This window comes from Paramisgurnus dabryanus, chromosome 16, assembly GCF_030506205.2.
Source record: "Paramisgurnus dabryanus chromosome 16, PD_genome_1.1, whole genome shotgun sequence".
Lineage (NCBI taxonomy): Eukaryota > Metazoa > Chordata > Actinopteri > Cypriniformes > Cobitidae > Paramisgurnus > Paramisgurnus dabryanus.
In genome coordinates, this window is record NC_133352.1 from 6,463,049 (window position 1) to 6,480,418 (window position 17,370).

At 38.4% G+C, this 17,370-nt stretch overlaps 2 protein-coding genes across 2 annotated transcripts; one reads left to right on the forward strand and one right to left on the reverse strand.

Moving 5' to 3' along the window:
- Positions 1–1,282: 1,282 nt before the first annotated feature.
- Positions 1,283–5,407, reverse strand: LOC135731152 (uncharacterized). Its single transcript, XM_065249106.2, has 10 exons — positions 5,210–5,407; positions 3,580–5,052; positions 3,399–3,491; positions 3,199–3,303; positions 3,005–3,114; positions 2,726–2,917; positions 2,475–2,637; positions 2,223–2,388; positions 1,891–1,985; positions 1,283–1,814 (listed from the first exon to the last, which is right to left on the reverse strand). The coding sequence occupies exons 1-10, from the start codon at positions 5,364–5,366 to the stop codon at positions 1,729–1,731; spliced, it is 2,640 nt and encodes an 879-aa protein (XP_065105178.2). The 5' UTR covers positions 5,367–5,407; the 3' UTR covers positions 1,283–1,728.
- A 681-nt stretch (positions 5,408–6,088) lies between these two features.
- irg1l (immunoresponsive gene 1, like) lies at positions 6,089–12,180 on the forward strand. The gene is made up of 6 exons (XM_065249105.2): positions 6,089–6,615; positions 7,887–7,950; positions 8,303–8,490; positions 9,029–9,121; positions 9,578–9,783; positions 10,947–12,180. Exons 1-6 carry the CDS (start codon positions 6,598–6,600, stop codon positions 11,872–11,874), a joined length of 1,497 nt encoding a protein of 498 aa, XP_065105177.2. The 5' UTR covers positions 6,089–6,597; the 3' UTR covers positions 11,875–12,180.
- The last annotated feature ends 5,190 nt before the right edge of the window (positions 12,181–17,370 follow it).

Consider the following 17,370-nt stretch of genomic DNA (forward strand, 5'->3'; position numbering starts at 1 on the left):
AAACAGATGTGTTTTTAATCTAGATTTAAAAGTGTTTACTGTTGAAGCACATCTGATCTCTTCTGGAAGTTGATTCCAGCTAGAGGTGGCATAAAAGCTAAATGCTGACGCACCTTGTTTTGAGTGAACCCTTGGTATTTCTAACTGACCTGATCCTAATGATCTGAGTAATCTGTTAGGTTTATATTCAGTTAGCATATCTGTCATGTATTTGGGTCCTAAGCCATGAAGTGATTTATAAACGAGTAACAATACTTTAAAATCTATTCTAAATGTAACAGGAAGCCAGTGTAAGGACCTGAGGACTGGAGTGATGTGCTCAGATTTTTTGGTTCTGGTCAGAATTCTGGCAGCAGCGTTCTGTATGAGCTGCAGCTGTCTAATGGTCTTTTTGGGGATCCCAGTAAGGAGTCCATTGCAGTAATCCACCCTGCTGGTGATGAAAGCATGAACAAGTTTCTCTAAGTCCTGTCTTGAGACAAAACAGCTAATTCTGGCAATATTTCTGAGATGGTAGTAAGCTGATTTGCTTATCGCTTTCACGTGACTACTGAAATTAAGGTCAGACTCTAAAATTACACCAAGATTTCTGACTTTATTTTGTGTCTTTAGACCCCTAGAGTCAAGGTATGTGTTAACTTTGAGAGTTTCATCTTTATTACCAAATACAATGACTTCGGTTTTGTCTTTGTTTAACTGGAGGAAGTTTTGACGCATCCAACAGTTAATTTCATCAATGCATTTACATAGAGAGTCAATGGGGCTGTAGTCATTGGGTGACAGGGCTAAGTATATCTGGGTGTCATCTGCATAGCTGTGGTAAGCAATTTGGTTCTTTTTCATTATTTGACCAAGTGGGAGCATATACAAATTAAACAGAAGGGGTGCAAGAATTGAACCCTGTGGGACTCCACATGTCATGGATGTCCACTCAGATTTATGGTTACCTATGTTCACATAGTAACCTCTTCCTTGTAGGTATGTTTTAAACCATTTGAGAACCATCCCAGAGAGCCCTACCCAGTTTTCCAGTCTATGTATGAGTATGGTGTGATCTACTGTGTCAAAGTACAAAGATCTAGTAGCACCAGCACTGATATTTTGCCTGAATCAGAGTTTAAGCGAATATCATTTATTATCTTTATGAGCACTGTCTCTGTGCTGTGATGCTGAGAAAGTGAAATTCAATTGTAAAAAAATATCTTCAGAGATCGATCACGTTCATGACCAAACAAATCGCTGTGTTACAATATTTTATTTAGGATGTAATTGATATAAAACATTTTGGATGAACAGTTTCTTTGTGAACAATATACTTATGAAAGCATATGGTGTATAGCATTTTCATTCAATCTGGTTTTATAAAACTGTTATTAATAAATTATTTATTCTTCACCAACAAAAACATAAACATTATCAAAGAATGGATAAATATGAATAAATTAAAGAGAACATTTTCACTTCTGGCAAACATACAAAAGAAATGAAAAGCACAGTACAAGCACAGTTTTGTACAGTTTACAACAACTTACTGTATGTAACTACTTTAATTCTCACTTCTTGCTTAACATTGCTGCATTAAAAATATTTAGTAAAGTGCGATGCTAGTTGACTTTTTTAACAGTACAGTTTTAGTTTACAGTTTATTTACAGTGTTCCAGCATTTCTTTTTATGTACATGCGCAGATTGAAACATCCTTAGAAGTAGATTTCTGTGTAGTCATCATCTTACAGCATATTGTTTTTGACCCGTTCAAATATCTGCCTGACCTTCAGTGCAGGCACACAACCTTCACGCAGAATGCTGATAGTTCCTGGAAAAACATGCATGTTGTTATATATAATAGTATAAAGATTATTAAATGAAAATTCAATGGGATATCAGTTTACCTTCATCAATTTTCAGGCAATTTACTACGGTTGAAGCCACCACCTCATTAGATTGTCCATCACACAGCACTCCATCAATCTTGTGGCCAAGACGGCTGTTTCAGAACAAAAAAAAACAAGGCTTGAGTTATCCAAACCTTTATTGCAAAATAATCGCTGCTTTTCTGTAAAATATTAAGCAGGTCATACATCCTAAAAAAGCTGGCTTTAAAGACTTTATGATTAAATTTTGAAAAGTTTTGATTGAGGCTACTACTGTCGGTCAGTGATTCTCTTCATTGTTGATGGTACACATAGTAGCCTGGTTTATAATGACACATTTAAGAACTTACCTTATGACCATGTCATGATGAACACTGTCAGTTTCTCCACTGGGATTGGCTGATGTAATGGCCAGCGGGCCGGTGTATTCACACAGGTGAGCAGTAACAGTGTGGTCAGGAACTCGAATCATAATGCTTTCTTTAGTGCCAACAAGGTTGTATGCTGGGCCCACACCTGAGATAGAAAGAAACAGAGAGGATTACATTAAAAACACACGCAAATGCTTTTAGACCTATATTTGTGTCAACTGAAAACATTACCAAGCTTAAGGAGCCATTCCCCCTTCGGTACAATGCAACTAATGCCTCCGGGGTAGACGTTTTTCATAAACTCCCACAGCAGAGGGCTAAAAGGAGGTTTTGCTGCCACTAGCTGCTCCACACTTGAAATACAAATACAAATGGGCTTCTCTGCAGGACGATCCTACCAAAAAGGAAAGTGTGTGGGTCAGCAGACGCATAGTAGATTAAGCATTTATGTTTGATCATTGAATTTAAGAACATTCATCTACTTTTATACTGTAGATCTTCTCGATTGCACTTGGGTTTTTGCATGAAGCAGCCAGGGCATAAACAGTGTCTGTAGGGATACCGCACACACTATTGTTCTCCAGCAATTTGGCAATCTGAAGGAGTCCACTGGTTCCCCGGGAATCTGCTATAAAACATGGATGTGTGCTCACAGGTTCCTTCTTCCTTTTGTCCTTTAAGAAAAAAAAGTTTTTGGTGAAACTGTGAATGTGTGTCATAATGAAACTTCGTAAACATCTTTCTTCCATTTAGTCTTATACCTTGATAAGAGAGGGTCCTACTGGTATCAGGGTCTTGGAGAAGCTACCGTTCACAAGCGACGCTAGCATCCCATACATACAAATGATAGCAAAAATTGCTAGCATGGCAACTAAAAAGAGTTTAAACATTTTTTAGTGATTTTTACAATGTATGTTGAAACCAGATGCACATGATAATATAGTCTGTGACGTACCTTCCAGCTGATAGGGGAGCTTTTCATACACAAAGAGTAAAAAACAAACAACGATGACCTCCATAACTGTTGTCAATGCCAACAAGACAATATTGCCATAGGCAGCTGCAAAAAACAATGTTTCACAATGTTTTATTAAAGTAGACGTAGACACTTGTGATGTACTGAGTGTTTATGGTAAATGTAAAAATATGACCTACCAACTAGAATCAAGAAAGCATTAATGACCAGGAATGCTATGGCCCCAGCTGCAAAGCCATTAGCTGACTCTCTGGATATGTGCAAACTATGACCTGAAAGGAAAAATATAACATCATATAATATAGAAAAAAGAATTCTAAACAAATGTTAATTTGTATACGAAAAATTGCAGTGTCATACCTGCAAACCTAAACCAGCTCCAAGCAGCCCAAATAGCTGCGAAAAAGGATGGAATGACAGAGCCGAATCTCCGGCCACCTTGTACTTGCAGCCGACTGACGTAGGCCTGGATAATGGCTCCTGGGATGAGCACCCAGGGAACAGTCAGGTCGAAGACTGCCAGGCCGAGCTTACTGCCATGAATTGCTGAGAGAGCGGCCACCCCATTGGTGAGATAGAATAAAGCATCGGGGAGCTGTGAACCTTTATCTTCAGACTGATCCCGTTTGGATCTCTTGAGAAGGCTGAGACATCTCTTCAGAGATTCAGTTGAGACAGGCTGGGGTCCGACTGGAATCAAAGTCTTTTCGGCGATTGTGTTGATGAGCCGTGCAAAGGTGCCATACAGGGAAAGGACAGTAAAGAGGGAGCAAGTGACTCCGAAAAAAATGTAGTGCCTGTCAATGGGAATCTGAGAGATGGTTGATATGGTCACCAGGATGAAAAATGAATTGTGAACCAGCTCAAACGAGTCTTTGTTTAGACTCATGATGCAGAAAACCAAGGCAGCAGACAGGAAGAACCAGTTGCCGACCATAGCTTGCCTAACTTCTCCAGCTTCAGTCTTACCGATAGCTGCAGATACAACATACTCTTCCCAGGTCTTCACCAACCAAAACGTACAGTGCAGGCAAAACTTGGTAGCATGGTAGCAGTCTTGACGCAGATATGCGTAATAGCTAGACAGAAGCTGGGCAGCGGAATTAATGGAAATCCAAATAGCAGCAACAGCGATTGACGGAAAGTAGCCAAAGGCATAGAAAGCAAAGATAAATGTTGAGACAGTGTCGCAGAAGAACCCCAAGGCCATGGGTTCAGCATATTTGGTGTTTTTCTTATTTTCTTGGCCCAAGCTTTGAGAGCTGCCAGCATTGGTGGTTCCCAAGAGCAATACATTGAAAAGAGGATTCCCAAAACCTTTCAGCACATAGCGCTGGGTTATTCCCTTTATTAGCAGTGCTGATGAGCCATATATGGCAAAGAGTAGGATGAGGAGCTCCAGAACTCCCGAGACCACAAGAGCCCATCCTGCCACCAGACCCACGGCCTCAAATATCAGTGTGAGAGTAATAGCCCCAAACACAAAGGGCATGATGTAGTTTACCGTTGCTGAACAGAAGGCCAGCAGAAATGATAGAAAGATGTAAGGTACCAGCCCAGCTATGGCAGACTCTTTGATGTACATTGCATCAATGGAATTGTTGAAAGTAGAGTTAATGGGCAGATCTTGGAATGAGCTATTTGTTATTGCTGACTCATTGAAAGAGTTTGGACTTGGTTGGTTGGCACCCAGAAAAATTCTTGTGGCCCCATAGCTCGCCCAAAGCGCTGCATATCCCACAAATGACGTGCCGCTAAGATGATCATATTTCCGGAAAGACAGCAAGCCTGCCACAAGCTGACACACTCCACCAATCAGAATGAGATGAACACCTGCGCAAATAAACAAAGATCCAAAAATGGGTACATGAGGTACAGGTCCAGGGCATAAGGTGAAATACACAAAGAAAATGTAATTTAACATAGCACTTGTCTTATAATGGTAAATGTTGTTTAGGAATTGATTTACATATTGAGTGAACAAAGAGACCTGCTAATATGTTTTCTACTCCCTCAGCAGGAATGCCAGTCCGGGCTCCGTGAAAGTTTTGCAGTAGGACGAGGAAAGCACTGATCCCATTGGCTAAGAGCCCAAGCACACCTGGCTCACCGTAAAAACTTGCCGGAAATCCACCTGCTGATGCCATGAGCTCTTTTACTTTTATCCACAGCTTCCTGGTAGGATTCAGTAGGCTAAACAAACACAGTAAAAATGAAAGGAAAGAGATTTGTGATGAAGCACTTAAGCATTTCAAGTATCAAATTAATGTTAATCATCATTCACTATGGCACAGTTTGCCTTAAATGAACTATGAAATAATTTATGTAATTCCACTTTATTTAAAGGTTGATCAAATTGATGAATGTCGGCTATAAAACAAAAATTTCTGTACGTTGTGTTTTGGTATATTTCATCAAACATTTATAAAATAAAATTCTTGCTTTGTCGAAGCATTTTACTCTAAAATCTTAAGATGAAAGCATATATTCCTCATGAACAAATGTCTTTTCATGTTTTACACATTCTCTGTCCCTCTTTTCTCTGAGCACTATCATCACTCGGGTGTGTAATAAACAGCCCATTCATTGGTGTGTTTATAACCTCCCACTACAAGTGACACAGGTGTTTTGTTCAAGAGCAAGCTGAGTAGAAACCAAAAGCTTTCTTACATAACAAACACATTTAACCTGATGCATTCAAACTCAAATGTGAATCTTAGCTCCACTTACGATAAACTTACACAGTACAAGGATAATTGCAGACACTGGGTAATTTCAAACAAGAAGACATGAGTAAAAAGAGACAGGCAGCTGTCCGTGAACATGACTTCAGGAGAAACTTACAGTAAGTCTGAGGTTATTATCAGGTCTTTGATGTATATTAACTTAATATTAACATTGATGTTAATTTGTATACAGTACATACATTTATCCCAATATATAAACTAGAAAGAAGCAACCTACCTCGTTAAGGTCCCAGATGTGGATTGAAGTACTGAGATGCTTGTGATGAATGATTTAAGTTTAAAGAAAGATTTATAATGGTCTTCAATGGGAGGAGCTTCAGGGATGAACCCAACCCCTCTCTCATCATTGATGACATCATTGACCCTTCTATGACAACAACTTTTGTTTCCTGCTCTGAAATCCCACCTATGAAACTAAAAATGTCAATACCTTGGAAGTTCCAGTTCTGTTTCTTTAGTGGGTGTATCACAGTTTTCAGTGGTCCAGTACCATATAAATAAGAGATGTGGAGACAGAAGCACATCAGCATCCTCGAGATAGAGAAGACAAGACGACCTCTACTTCATCTTTAAATCAACAAGAAAGCTATAAGACATCTTCATAACCAAACACTCAGAACAAATCGACAACATGCTTTCAACATTACAGGTAGAAAAAAATAATGCTTTTATGTTGGGTCACAGTCAGTGCTATTTCTAGATATAAATTTGCTTGTTATACATTAAAAAACAATTAAGAAAGCAGTAAGCCCTAATGTTTTTATGCTTAAACCATCAAGTAATCATAACTAAACCTTACTTAAAATTAACTTTTTATAAACTTAACAATCTTAGTTCATTTAACTTAAAAACTTACAAAATCTATAAACTTCAAAGTGCAATTCATTTAAAATGATCGATACACAATGCTGAGAGAAATATCCAAAAGCCCTTGCTGTTAATAAAATGTCTTAGAGTTTTAAGCTCTTTTTAGCATTATTAATGTTTTGTTGTAAATGTGAAGGTTATAACTTATAACTTAAAAAATTACTTCAATTGGTAACACCTAAAACTTTAACTGTGGTGTTACCAGTTGAAGTATTTTTAAGTTAAACTTTTTTACAGTGTAGTTTGCTGTAGAGTCACCATTAAGATGTTTGCTTTGGTATGCATGCACTACGTTTAATTCATTGTCATTATAATAATGATATATACAATGTATATAAATGCAGTTTGCTGTGTGTCGTTTATTGATTGACAGAGTCATGACCATTAAATTAAGTGAATTGAAATGTATAACTTTGTGTAAGACTCATTACTTAATTGAGGAAACTGAGTACAGTCAACGTATTATGGTTTTAGTGTACAGAAGCAAGGTTAAAGTTGGCAAAATATCTTCCCTGGTAAAAATACTAAAATGTTTTATATGTAAAAAAAATTAGCTATTTAGCTATTTTGAAAACCTTGTTAAACTAGAATATATATTGCATTTTAAATAACTTTAAAAAGAATGGAAGGTTTTAAATGTAAAATCATAAAGTTAAATTAAATACTTTTTAAAATAATAATGTAATGTTTCTATATTTTAAATTTTATTTTTACAGATATGTTTATCACTGTAAAAAATCTTTGCTGCCTTAATTTTTTTGTTTAATCAACTCAGATTTACAAATCATTTCAACTTACTAATATTTATCTTGACTAGAGACGAGTTGTTATAACTTTATTTATAACTTCATAGCAACTTAATATACATTCAAGATAAATATTAGTAAGTTTAAATGACTTGTAAATCTGAGTTGAATAAACAAGCAGCAAACAGTGTAGCATTTATTTATGCACTTAAAATCTAGGCATTGTTTTATCATTTTATTATATGTAGAGTTAATGTTAGTTATACTAAGTAATAGTGACTTAAGAAAAAGTTTTTTTTTCACACAGAGATCTGCGAGATACCTGTCTGTTATCTCTACTGCTCGAGGACTCCATAAATCTGCACTAGAGGGTGAGCGAGCTTTACTTAGTCACAACTGAGTCCTGTAACCTATTGTTTATTAACTCATTACAGACAACTGGCACGAACAAGAAAATCCCCTTACACTTTATAATAATGTTCAGCTGTAAATCACATATATCATTGTTCACTCGATTAATAAAATGTTAGTGTATAACCTATTAATAACTTATTTAGTGATGTTTTGTAAAATATTAGTTTATTATTAACTTAAAACTTAGAAATGATTTACAACTGAACATTATAATAGAGTGTTACCGAAAACCTAAGTGTAGGGTTTAACTTTGGGCTTGATATGTAGATAAGCATTGATCTGAAGAGTCTCCTGTCTGTCTGTTTGTAGTTGCAGAGCAACCTGTCCATGACGAAACGGTGACCAGTAGTTTTGGCAGGTTCATTCAGAGCGTACAGCCGCGGCATCTGTCTCCAACTGTACTGCATCGCAGCAAACGTATGGTGCTGGACAGCATTGGTGTCGGCCTTCTGGGTAGCACCACTGAAGTGTTTGAACTTGCCCTGCAGCATTGCCAGGTACGGCACTGTGCCAGGAGGAACTTCTTGTGCCTATATATGATTTACAATTTATTATTAGTGGTGTTGAACAAAAAACAAACACTAAAGAATACAAGGCCCCTAAATCACTATCATTATTTTTAGAAAATGTAAAAGCTAGTTATATGTTTTGGTTGCACCTAAAATATCAGCATTTGAAAACAAATCATCCTAATGGGAAGGTTAGATGGCAAACCCTCTGTGACGTGTGAATAAGTGCCTGTGCACTTAAAGAGCAAAATAACTTGTTTTTAAAATCATATTACTGAATGTTGTTTGTTACCAACATTATTTTTAGTAGAATTATAAGTAGATGTATTCATTCCAGCGTCCCTAGACATTTATTTCCTCCCTGCTCATAGATGAACATGTCTGTCTCAGTCTTCAAGTTAAGACAGGTGTTTCCATGTTGACAGTGGAAGTGTTTTACTCTTTGCTTACTGCTTACTTCAAGCCGTGAATGTTGGAGTGTTAATGCATTAAATCCACTAACCAGTTGCTGATCTTTTCCCAAAAGCAAATGTATGCTCCAGATGACATCAGCTTCGTCTATGGGCGCCAAGGTGCAAAGTTGTCTCCAACCCTTGCAGCATTTGTCAATGGAGTGGCTGTAAGTATCAGCATACTTTGCTACTGTATTGCTTAAATCGTACAGTGCAATGCACCATAATCTTGTTTTGTAACATTCATCAATGATTTTGGAACCTATCCAGACAAATGTAGTAATGTGGAAAAAAACAAAGCATTTCTATAATGAATACGTCATGAAACCTCTGCAATGTGGAAAGTTTATGGAGTAAAGAAATATCCTGTCTATGTTGTTTAAGGGGCGTCTGCTATGACCAGGAAGTACTACCCATTTTAGAGTTTACATTTGTCATTTTGAAACTAGACAGCTGCATATTTTAGGTCTTGCTCATACTAACTGTGGTCATATTCAGGTGTTTCTTTCCCTCTGCTATGTTATGATTACTAGTCTTGAGAAGATGTTAACAGGCCTCTGAAAATGCTCTGTGCAGTAGATATGAGAATATTCAACATGTTTAATGTAAATGTTTTTCCACAGGCTCACTCAATGGACTTTGATGACACTTGGCACCCCGCGACCCATCCCTCTGGAGCAGTACTGCCTGCCATTCTGGCAATAAGTGACATGCTGCCCAGCCACAGCAAACCGAGCGGACTTGACTTTCTCACTGCCTTCAATGTGGGCATCGAAATTCAGGGACGACTGATGGGATTCTCCAATGATGCTCACAACATCCCTAAGAGGTTAGAGTCCACCACTCAGTCCCATTCCAAACCCGAAATGATCCAGAGCAATATATACAGCAAATGTTTTAAAAGCAGGCTGTAAAACAGTATGAGCATTTTATGAGCTTACGTACACAGCTTGGGAGGGTTTGGACATTACAGATTTAGTATGAAAGAAAGCTAGAGTTCACGCAGTGCAACTACTCCACAAATAGAGTTAAACAGTATTTAATGTGTTATTTCCTGAGTGGCCTGAATAACGCCTGGGTTTTAAAATAATCTCTATGAAAATATGATTCGTTCAGCTCGTGCAGTGGTTTAGGGATTTCATGGACTCACATAGACGACTGGATTTACACCATACAGTGGCAAGAAAAAGTGAACCTTTTGGAATTTCATGGTTTTCTGAATAAATTTTTCATAAAATGTGATCTGATCTTCATCTAAATCAAGGGTATTGACAAACATAATGGGGCAGTTTCCCAGACAGGGCTTATCCTAGTCCCAGACTAAAATGCATGATTAAGCTGCCTTAGTTTAAAAACACTTTATACTGACATATCTTAAAATATATCAGTGCAAAAGTTTGAGGGGTTTTTATCAGTCAAATTAGCTGTAGGCCACACCTCCAAATGAATTATCTTAACGAGACTACAGGTGTGCTAAAACCTGACTCCAATTAGATTTTTGAGGTCATGAACTCAAGGGTTCACATACTTTTTCCACAAGTACTATTACAGTATACAAGGTTTACTAAAGAGGCAAGGCAAGGCAAGGCAAGTTTATTTGTATAGCACGTTTCATACACAGAGGTCATTCAAAGTGCTTTACATAGAAATGAGAAAACAAAAAATCAAAGATACATGAATTTTAAATATCAATTAAAAGAAAATAAATGCGATTTTAATAAATAATGAAGATCAGATCACATTTTATGACCAATTTTTTCAGACAAACTTAAAAATTACAAAAGGTTCACATACTTTTTCTTGCCACTGTACTGTATATGAGTACCAATGTAGCCCAGAAACTTGGTGGTGGAGTACTTTGACAAAACCAGCAACCACACTGCAATGCACCAGCAACCAACTTGATAACTTTTCTTCAGAAAGTCAACAAAAAGTCAACTTTTCAAAGTTCTAACAATAATGTCCATGTCGTTTTTTCATTTGACCCATAAGGTTTCACCCACCCAGTGTTGTGGGCACTCTGGGAAGTGCTGCCGCCTGTGCCCGTCTCCTCTGTTTGGATCGCAATCAGTCCAGCAATGCGTTGGCTATCGCAGCATCACTAGCAGGGGCACCAATGGCTAATGCTGCAACACAGTCCAAACCACTTCACATCGGTAACGCAGCCCGTCTTGGTCTTGAGGCAGCCCTGCTGGCATCTCGTGGCCTGGAAGCAAGTCCCCTGGTACTGGATGCGGTACCTGGGGTAGCTGGATTCAGTGCATTTTATGAAGACTACGCCCCACAACTCATCAGCTGCCCTGATGACAAAGAGCACAGCTTCCTCATTGAAAGACAAGACATCGCCTTCAAGCGTTTCCCCGCCCACCTTGGAATGCACTGGATCGCCGATGCTGCCGCCGTCGTGCACAAGACCATGGTCGGCCTCAGAGGGGGCAGCGTTTCTCCAAGCCTGGTGCAAGATATTCTGCTGAGGGTGCCGGTCTCCAAGTACATCAATCGCCCATTCCCAGAGTCAGAGCACCAGGCTCGTCACTCCTTCCAGTTCAATGCCTGCACCGCCTTGTTGGATGGCGAAGTGACGGTCCAGTCCTTTCACCCGGACGCCATCCAACGGCCCGAACTCCAAGCACTCCTGTCCCTTGTCCGCTTAGAGCATCCCCACGACAACCCAGCCAATTTCAATGTGATGTACGGTGAGGTGGAGGTGACCTTGGCAAGTGGAGATGTTCTAAAAGGACGCTGTGACACTTTCTACGGCCACTGGAGAAACCCGCTCAGTGATGAAAGCCTTCAGAAGAAGTTCCGTCACAATGCAGGTGCAGTTTTGGCTCCTGAAATGGTGGAGAACCTGATTGAAGCCGTAGAAGATCTGGAACATTTAGATGACTGCAGACCACTGCTAAAACAGCTGCAGTAAACCACACTGTGCTTTTATTTTATCATGAATAACAAAATCAACATGAATCTTGAACTTTTTCCTAAATTTAAATATTTATTATAAGAAAGATTCTGGTCACGCTCCATTAATTTCTATATATCTCCTAAAATGATGTATATAACTTTACAGTACAATTTTACCTGCTGTCTTTATGTTTTCAAGGTTTTCTCATGTTTAAGATATTTTTTAAGGTGCTATGACATAAGTTTGTAAAAAATAATGAAAGCTATATTTATGTAGTTACTTTATCTGTCTATCTGATGAAACCTGTGCTTACTATGTTAATAGTTGTGGTTAATCAATGTATGGTTGCAACCTAAATAAATTCCATATTTATCACATACAGTATTGCATATTTGTTTTTGCCATCCAGTTTTTTATCACCAACATATACAGCAGGAAGACATGCACATATAGAAATCAGGAAATTAAGTGATGTATAATTATTTAGGGCAGGGGTGGGCATCGAGGGCCACAGTCCTGCAGAGTTTAACTTCAACCTTAATCAAACACCTGAATGTAATTTCCAAACAGTCCTGAAGACTTCAATTTGATTTTTCAGCTGTGTTTGATTAGGGTTAGAGCTAAACTCTGCAGGGATGTGGCCCTCAGGACCAGGAGTTGCCCACCCCTGATTTAGGGTATAAATAAATGCCCAGTCATTCTTTTTTTAATAATGGGTATTAAAGTAGATGTATGCAAGGTAAAACTTTCTACACATGTGGTCAATTCAATACTGGGCTAAGTCACAAACAGCTAATAAAAGCATTACACTCTCACTCATACATCTAGTAGGTATGTGACAAAAAAATATAAATACTAGAAAATTCATATATAATTATAACCATATGATAGATAATAAAAAGAACTTTGACATGGTTTTTAAATTATTAAAATCGGATAATTATTAAGAAAGTTATGGAATTTTTTAACTCGAAAATTTGGGGGCATTTTTGTACCCAATTAAAACGATAAAACTATGAAAAACTGTGACCTCTTCCGCTTGACCAAACACTTTAAAATATCATAACTTCCTCATTTCTTGGTCTATTTGCATAATTCAAACACCACATTGTAGGTAATTTAAAGCCCAACAAGATTAAGATGACATCTTTTTAAAAGATATATATAAAATGTTATTATTTTTGATTAACCACTAATTAATGGAACCGAGAGCATCAATCCACGCATATCTTTCCATATGAAATCAAAGCTCTCTCAAATAAAAGCTATATTTTTATATATTAAAGAAACATTTCATTGTTTCTTTAATATTTCTTAATTGACTAATAATGCTGGTGAGCAATTTAAATGGTCAGATATTAATAATACATTAATTGATGATTATGTTATTTATCATTAATAAATCAATAAATGCATGCATGTTGCATGCATGTATTTATTTATATGTTTGACAAAATTATGCCAATAATGTAATCTAGAGATTCTAATCCTTCGTTCTGTATGATTACTTTGAAAAATACAGCACGGATTGATGAAAACTGAGAAGTTTTGGAAGCCAATATGATTGAATGGGCGATTCTGCTTTTAACAACAACGTCACTTGCGGATCTTAAAAAAAGCACATGCGAATGTTACAATCAATCCCAAACTTCCCCTAATTCAAGTTAAATGTATATACTATCAAAAGTATTTGGTTTGAAACAAAAAATACTCGCCCTCATAGAGGATTTTGATTCCAAACACGAGAGAAATTTTGCTTCGCTTATAACTTTCTTCTTACGACAGCGATCTTGGAAATTCGAAAGAGAGAATCAACGTGAGGAAGTCATTTATGTCACTAGTATATGGGCTTTAGAGGTATTCACAAAGCAAAGATATGACAGATTTCCTAAGTCACCAACGCGTATGGCGCTGAATACCTGCTGGGAACACAGCCGTGGGAACAAAGCGCTCGTGCGTATTACGTCATTTTGTCACATACCTACATCTAGACAATTTAGTGTTTTCTATTCATTTGGGGCCTCATTTATTAAAGTATGCATAGAATCCCTCCTAAAACTTAGTGTATGCCAGAAACCTGAGAATTGCGTACGCAAACCATAATTGACATTTATAACACTCTGCACACAATTTTCACCTCATAAATCACAGATCACTTGCAAGCAGGCACGTGCACACATAGACATCAAAGGGGGCTTGAGCACCTGCCCTTTTTATTCCTGGAGAGAAAGTGCCCTTTTTTCTGGGGTGCCTTTTAAAAAAAAATAATAATATGATCTTTATTCATATAACAACTGATGTCTGTCTGTTTCTTGTGTTTTTTACTTGTTGCTTATTTAATTTAACATGAATTTATTCAGGAATCATTTAAATGAGATTTAAACTCTTATATAAAGAAAAATAGCGCTATTTGTGGCACACAAACGGTTAACAGATGAGTCCCGCCTCCAAAATTCACATCGCTAATATGATTGGCTTTACCTTTCCTTAGTCCCGCCTCTCCAACTTACTTCGCTTTATGATTGGTTTGTCTACACTCATGCTGCATCATTCGGGCTTCAAGCGCCAAAGCTCAGCCTGAACGAGACGCGATCATGTTCATGATTATGCAGGCAGGCAGCTACCGGTAAGTGTGTGAGGAAGAAAGCATTCTTATATTAACAGTTTTATGCACAAAATATAGGACACGTTGTTACACATAACGATTCAGGGACATTGTTTTCCACGGCAATCCCATATTAACCTGAAGAGTTTCAAACGTGTAACAGTATAGTGTATGTAGTTTAAACAGACTGCTCATAAAATAATAAAGCACAAACAATAAAATAATTGCTAACTGCAGTAGTAAGTTTTTTTGTTTGCGTTTTTTGTAATGGCTGTTAAATAAGTATAATGTGTTATACTGGAGTGCTGGAGTAGATTGGGAAGAAATCTGATGGTTCAGTATTTTACTTGCCCAGTCTGAATTTTCACTGACATCACAAAAAAGTAAAATATAAAATACAAATAAAATAGGCCTAATCTATATTTGTTGTTTCTGACATGTGTAACCCTAATAAATATGAAACCTAAGATTAAAGGTGCCATAGGATGTGTTGTCATAATATGTTAAATTGTTTTTGACAATTACATAGAAGGTATGTGGCTTTATTAAGTGCAAAAATGATCCAGAAACGTTTTTACATGTCTATTTACAACCCTAGAATTTGTCATTTGAATGAAATGGTCTATTTTTGCCCTATTTGAAAGGGTCATAAATAATAATGTTGAGCTCTGCTCTGAGGCTCATGCCAGAAGCTCAAATTAGTAAACAGACCTAAATATTGAGCCCTTATCAGACAAAAATACATTTTGAGTAACAACTAACAACTAATCAACTAAACGCTAGCATATGATATAGCATTTATTAGCATGTAGCGCTAACTCAGCAGTCACAACTTTGTTTTTAGCATTTTAACAAATTTGTAATTAATGTGTAATTTAAAGTTTTCAAAACATGCACATTGTGTAATGGCTTCCTTTGCTGCTCTATAAACCTAGACTACTAAGGAGACCATGGTGTCTGTGTGAACTGATTATTTTGTAGACATCTTTTGGAAATTAAACAATTGCGTGAGTTTGAGGAAGATAAAATTAATTAACTTTTTTAATATTTTTTTTAAAAAGGAAGTCAGAATTGCGTTAATATATATACTTTTTGTTAAAAAAAAGAAAAAAATATACATAATAATGAGAAGTGCCCTTTATTTCACTTGAGCCCCTGCCCCTCAAAATGTCTGTGCACGTCCCTGCTTGCAAGTGTGTACATGAACCAGCCTCATATCCCACCCTGTACACGCCCATTTAAAACCATAAATAGTCAATGTAAATCACCTCCTGAATATTGATCCGCATAATAATAAGACTGGCATCAATCATTTTAATTTAAAAAACATAAAAGGTAATTTTCATTTACTAACAGACTTGTTACTTTAGCGATCTCTCTTTATTCTTTCTAAATAACGTGCACATGTGTGAATAGATATATTTTTAAGTGTGATAGGCAAATGCACGTTTTTCATGCCGGTTTTGTTATGAACACCATAGTTAGCACTATTATAATGAGGACACAGAGGGTAGCCTAGCAATTGTCTCAGAGTTTTGTAACAGGTCGGAGAAGCGGACCGCCCCTGGCGGGGGTCACGCTCCTCCTATTTCTACCTCGAGGAGGTCCCAAAACACCCAATGACCAGACAGACAAGAATTAAAATTTAGGCTGTAGGCTTATAGCTGTAACACAGAGGATTAGTTTGCAGACGCTGGGGCTTCCACGGGTCGCTCGGGACTGCACACAGGTAGGTATCTCACAGGTAATGACTCAGGCTCTCTCTCCTGCTGTAGGCTTATAGCTGTAACACAGAGGATTAGTTTGCAGACGCTGGGGCTTCCACAGGTCGCTCGGGACCGCACACAGGTAGGTATCTCACAGGTAATGAACTCAAGCTCTCTCTCCTGCTGTAGGCTCATAGCTGTAACACAGAGGATTAGTTTGCAGACGCTGGGGCTTTCACGGGTCGCTCGGGACTGCACACAGGTAGGTATCTCACAGGTAATGACTCAGGCTCTCTCTCCTGCTGTAGGCTTATAGCTGTAACACAGAGGATTAGTTTGCAGACGCTGGGGCTTCCACGGGTCGCTCGGGACTGCACACAGGTAGGTATCTCACAGGTAATGACTCAGGCTCTCTCTCCTGCTGTAGGCTTATAGCTGTAACACAGAGGATTCGTTTGCAGACGCTGGGGCTTCCACAGGTCGCTCGGGACCGCACACAGGTAGGTATCTCACAGGTAATAAACTCAAGCTCTCTCTCCTGCTGTAGGCTCATAGCTGTAACACAGAGGATTAGTTTGCAGACGCTGGGGCTTCCACGGGTCGCTCGGCACCGCACACAGGTAGGTATCTCACAGGTAATGAACTCAGGCTCTCTCTCCTGCTGTAGGCTTATAGCTGTAACACAGAGGATTAGTTTACAGGTGCTGGGACGTTCACTCGTCGCTCCAGGGCCACACACAGGTAAGTATCCCACAGGTAATGACTCAGGCTCTCTCTCCTGCTGTAGGCTTCAACACAGGGGGGTTACACACAGCATCTACTATAAGTAAATTTTCAGCCTCCACAGCCTCTCATTCCCTCACGACGAGTTCAGCGAAGGGGGGCTACTGACAACACCACACAGCATCACACTGCAATAATTTAAAGTGTACTCTCACAGCAAAGTCTCAGACTCACCCACAGCACACTTCACTTTTCTACGTGAAAAATAGGGTTGCAGCCCCGACCTCCTTAGACTGTCTTCGGACCGATTGGCATGTTGTAGTGCAGGCCAGTGGTATAAACGTCGCTGCTGTGGCCCTTCACTCCTCTCTGGATCGTTGCGTCCCGGCTCTCCCACCACTCTACTCCGTGGTAGGGCCGTAATCTCATACACTGAAGGCTCACAATACACGTTGAACAAGTATTCCAGAATGACAC

Coding starts and splice junctions, on each gene's coding strand:
- LOC135731152 (XM_065249106.2), bottom strand. CDS start 5,366: ATGGCATCAGCAGGTGGATTTCCGGCAAGTTTTTACGGTGAGCCAGGT. Junction 3,304..3,398: donor TGCTTTCTTGATTCTAGTTG/GTAGGTCATATT, acceptor TGTTTTTTGCAG/CTGCCTATGGCAATATTGTC. Junction 2,389..2,474: donor GGAATGGCTCCTTAAGCTTG/GTAATGTTTTCA, acceptor TTTCTATCTCAG/GTGTGGGCCCAGCATACAAC.
- irg1l (XM_065249105.2), top strand. Junction 8,491..9,028: donor TTGCCCTGCAGCATTGCCAG/GTACGGCACTGT, acceptor TTTTCCCAAAAG/CAAATGTATGCTCCAGATGA. Junction 9,122..9,577: donor CATTTGTCAATGGAGTGGCT/GTAAGTATCAGC, acceptor GTTTTTCCACAG/GCTCACTCAATGGACTTTGA.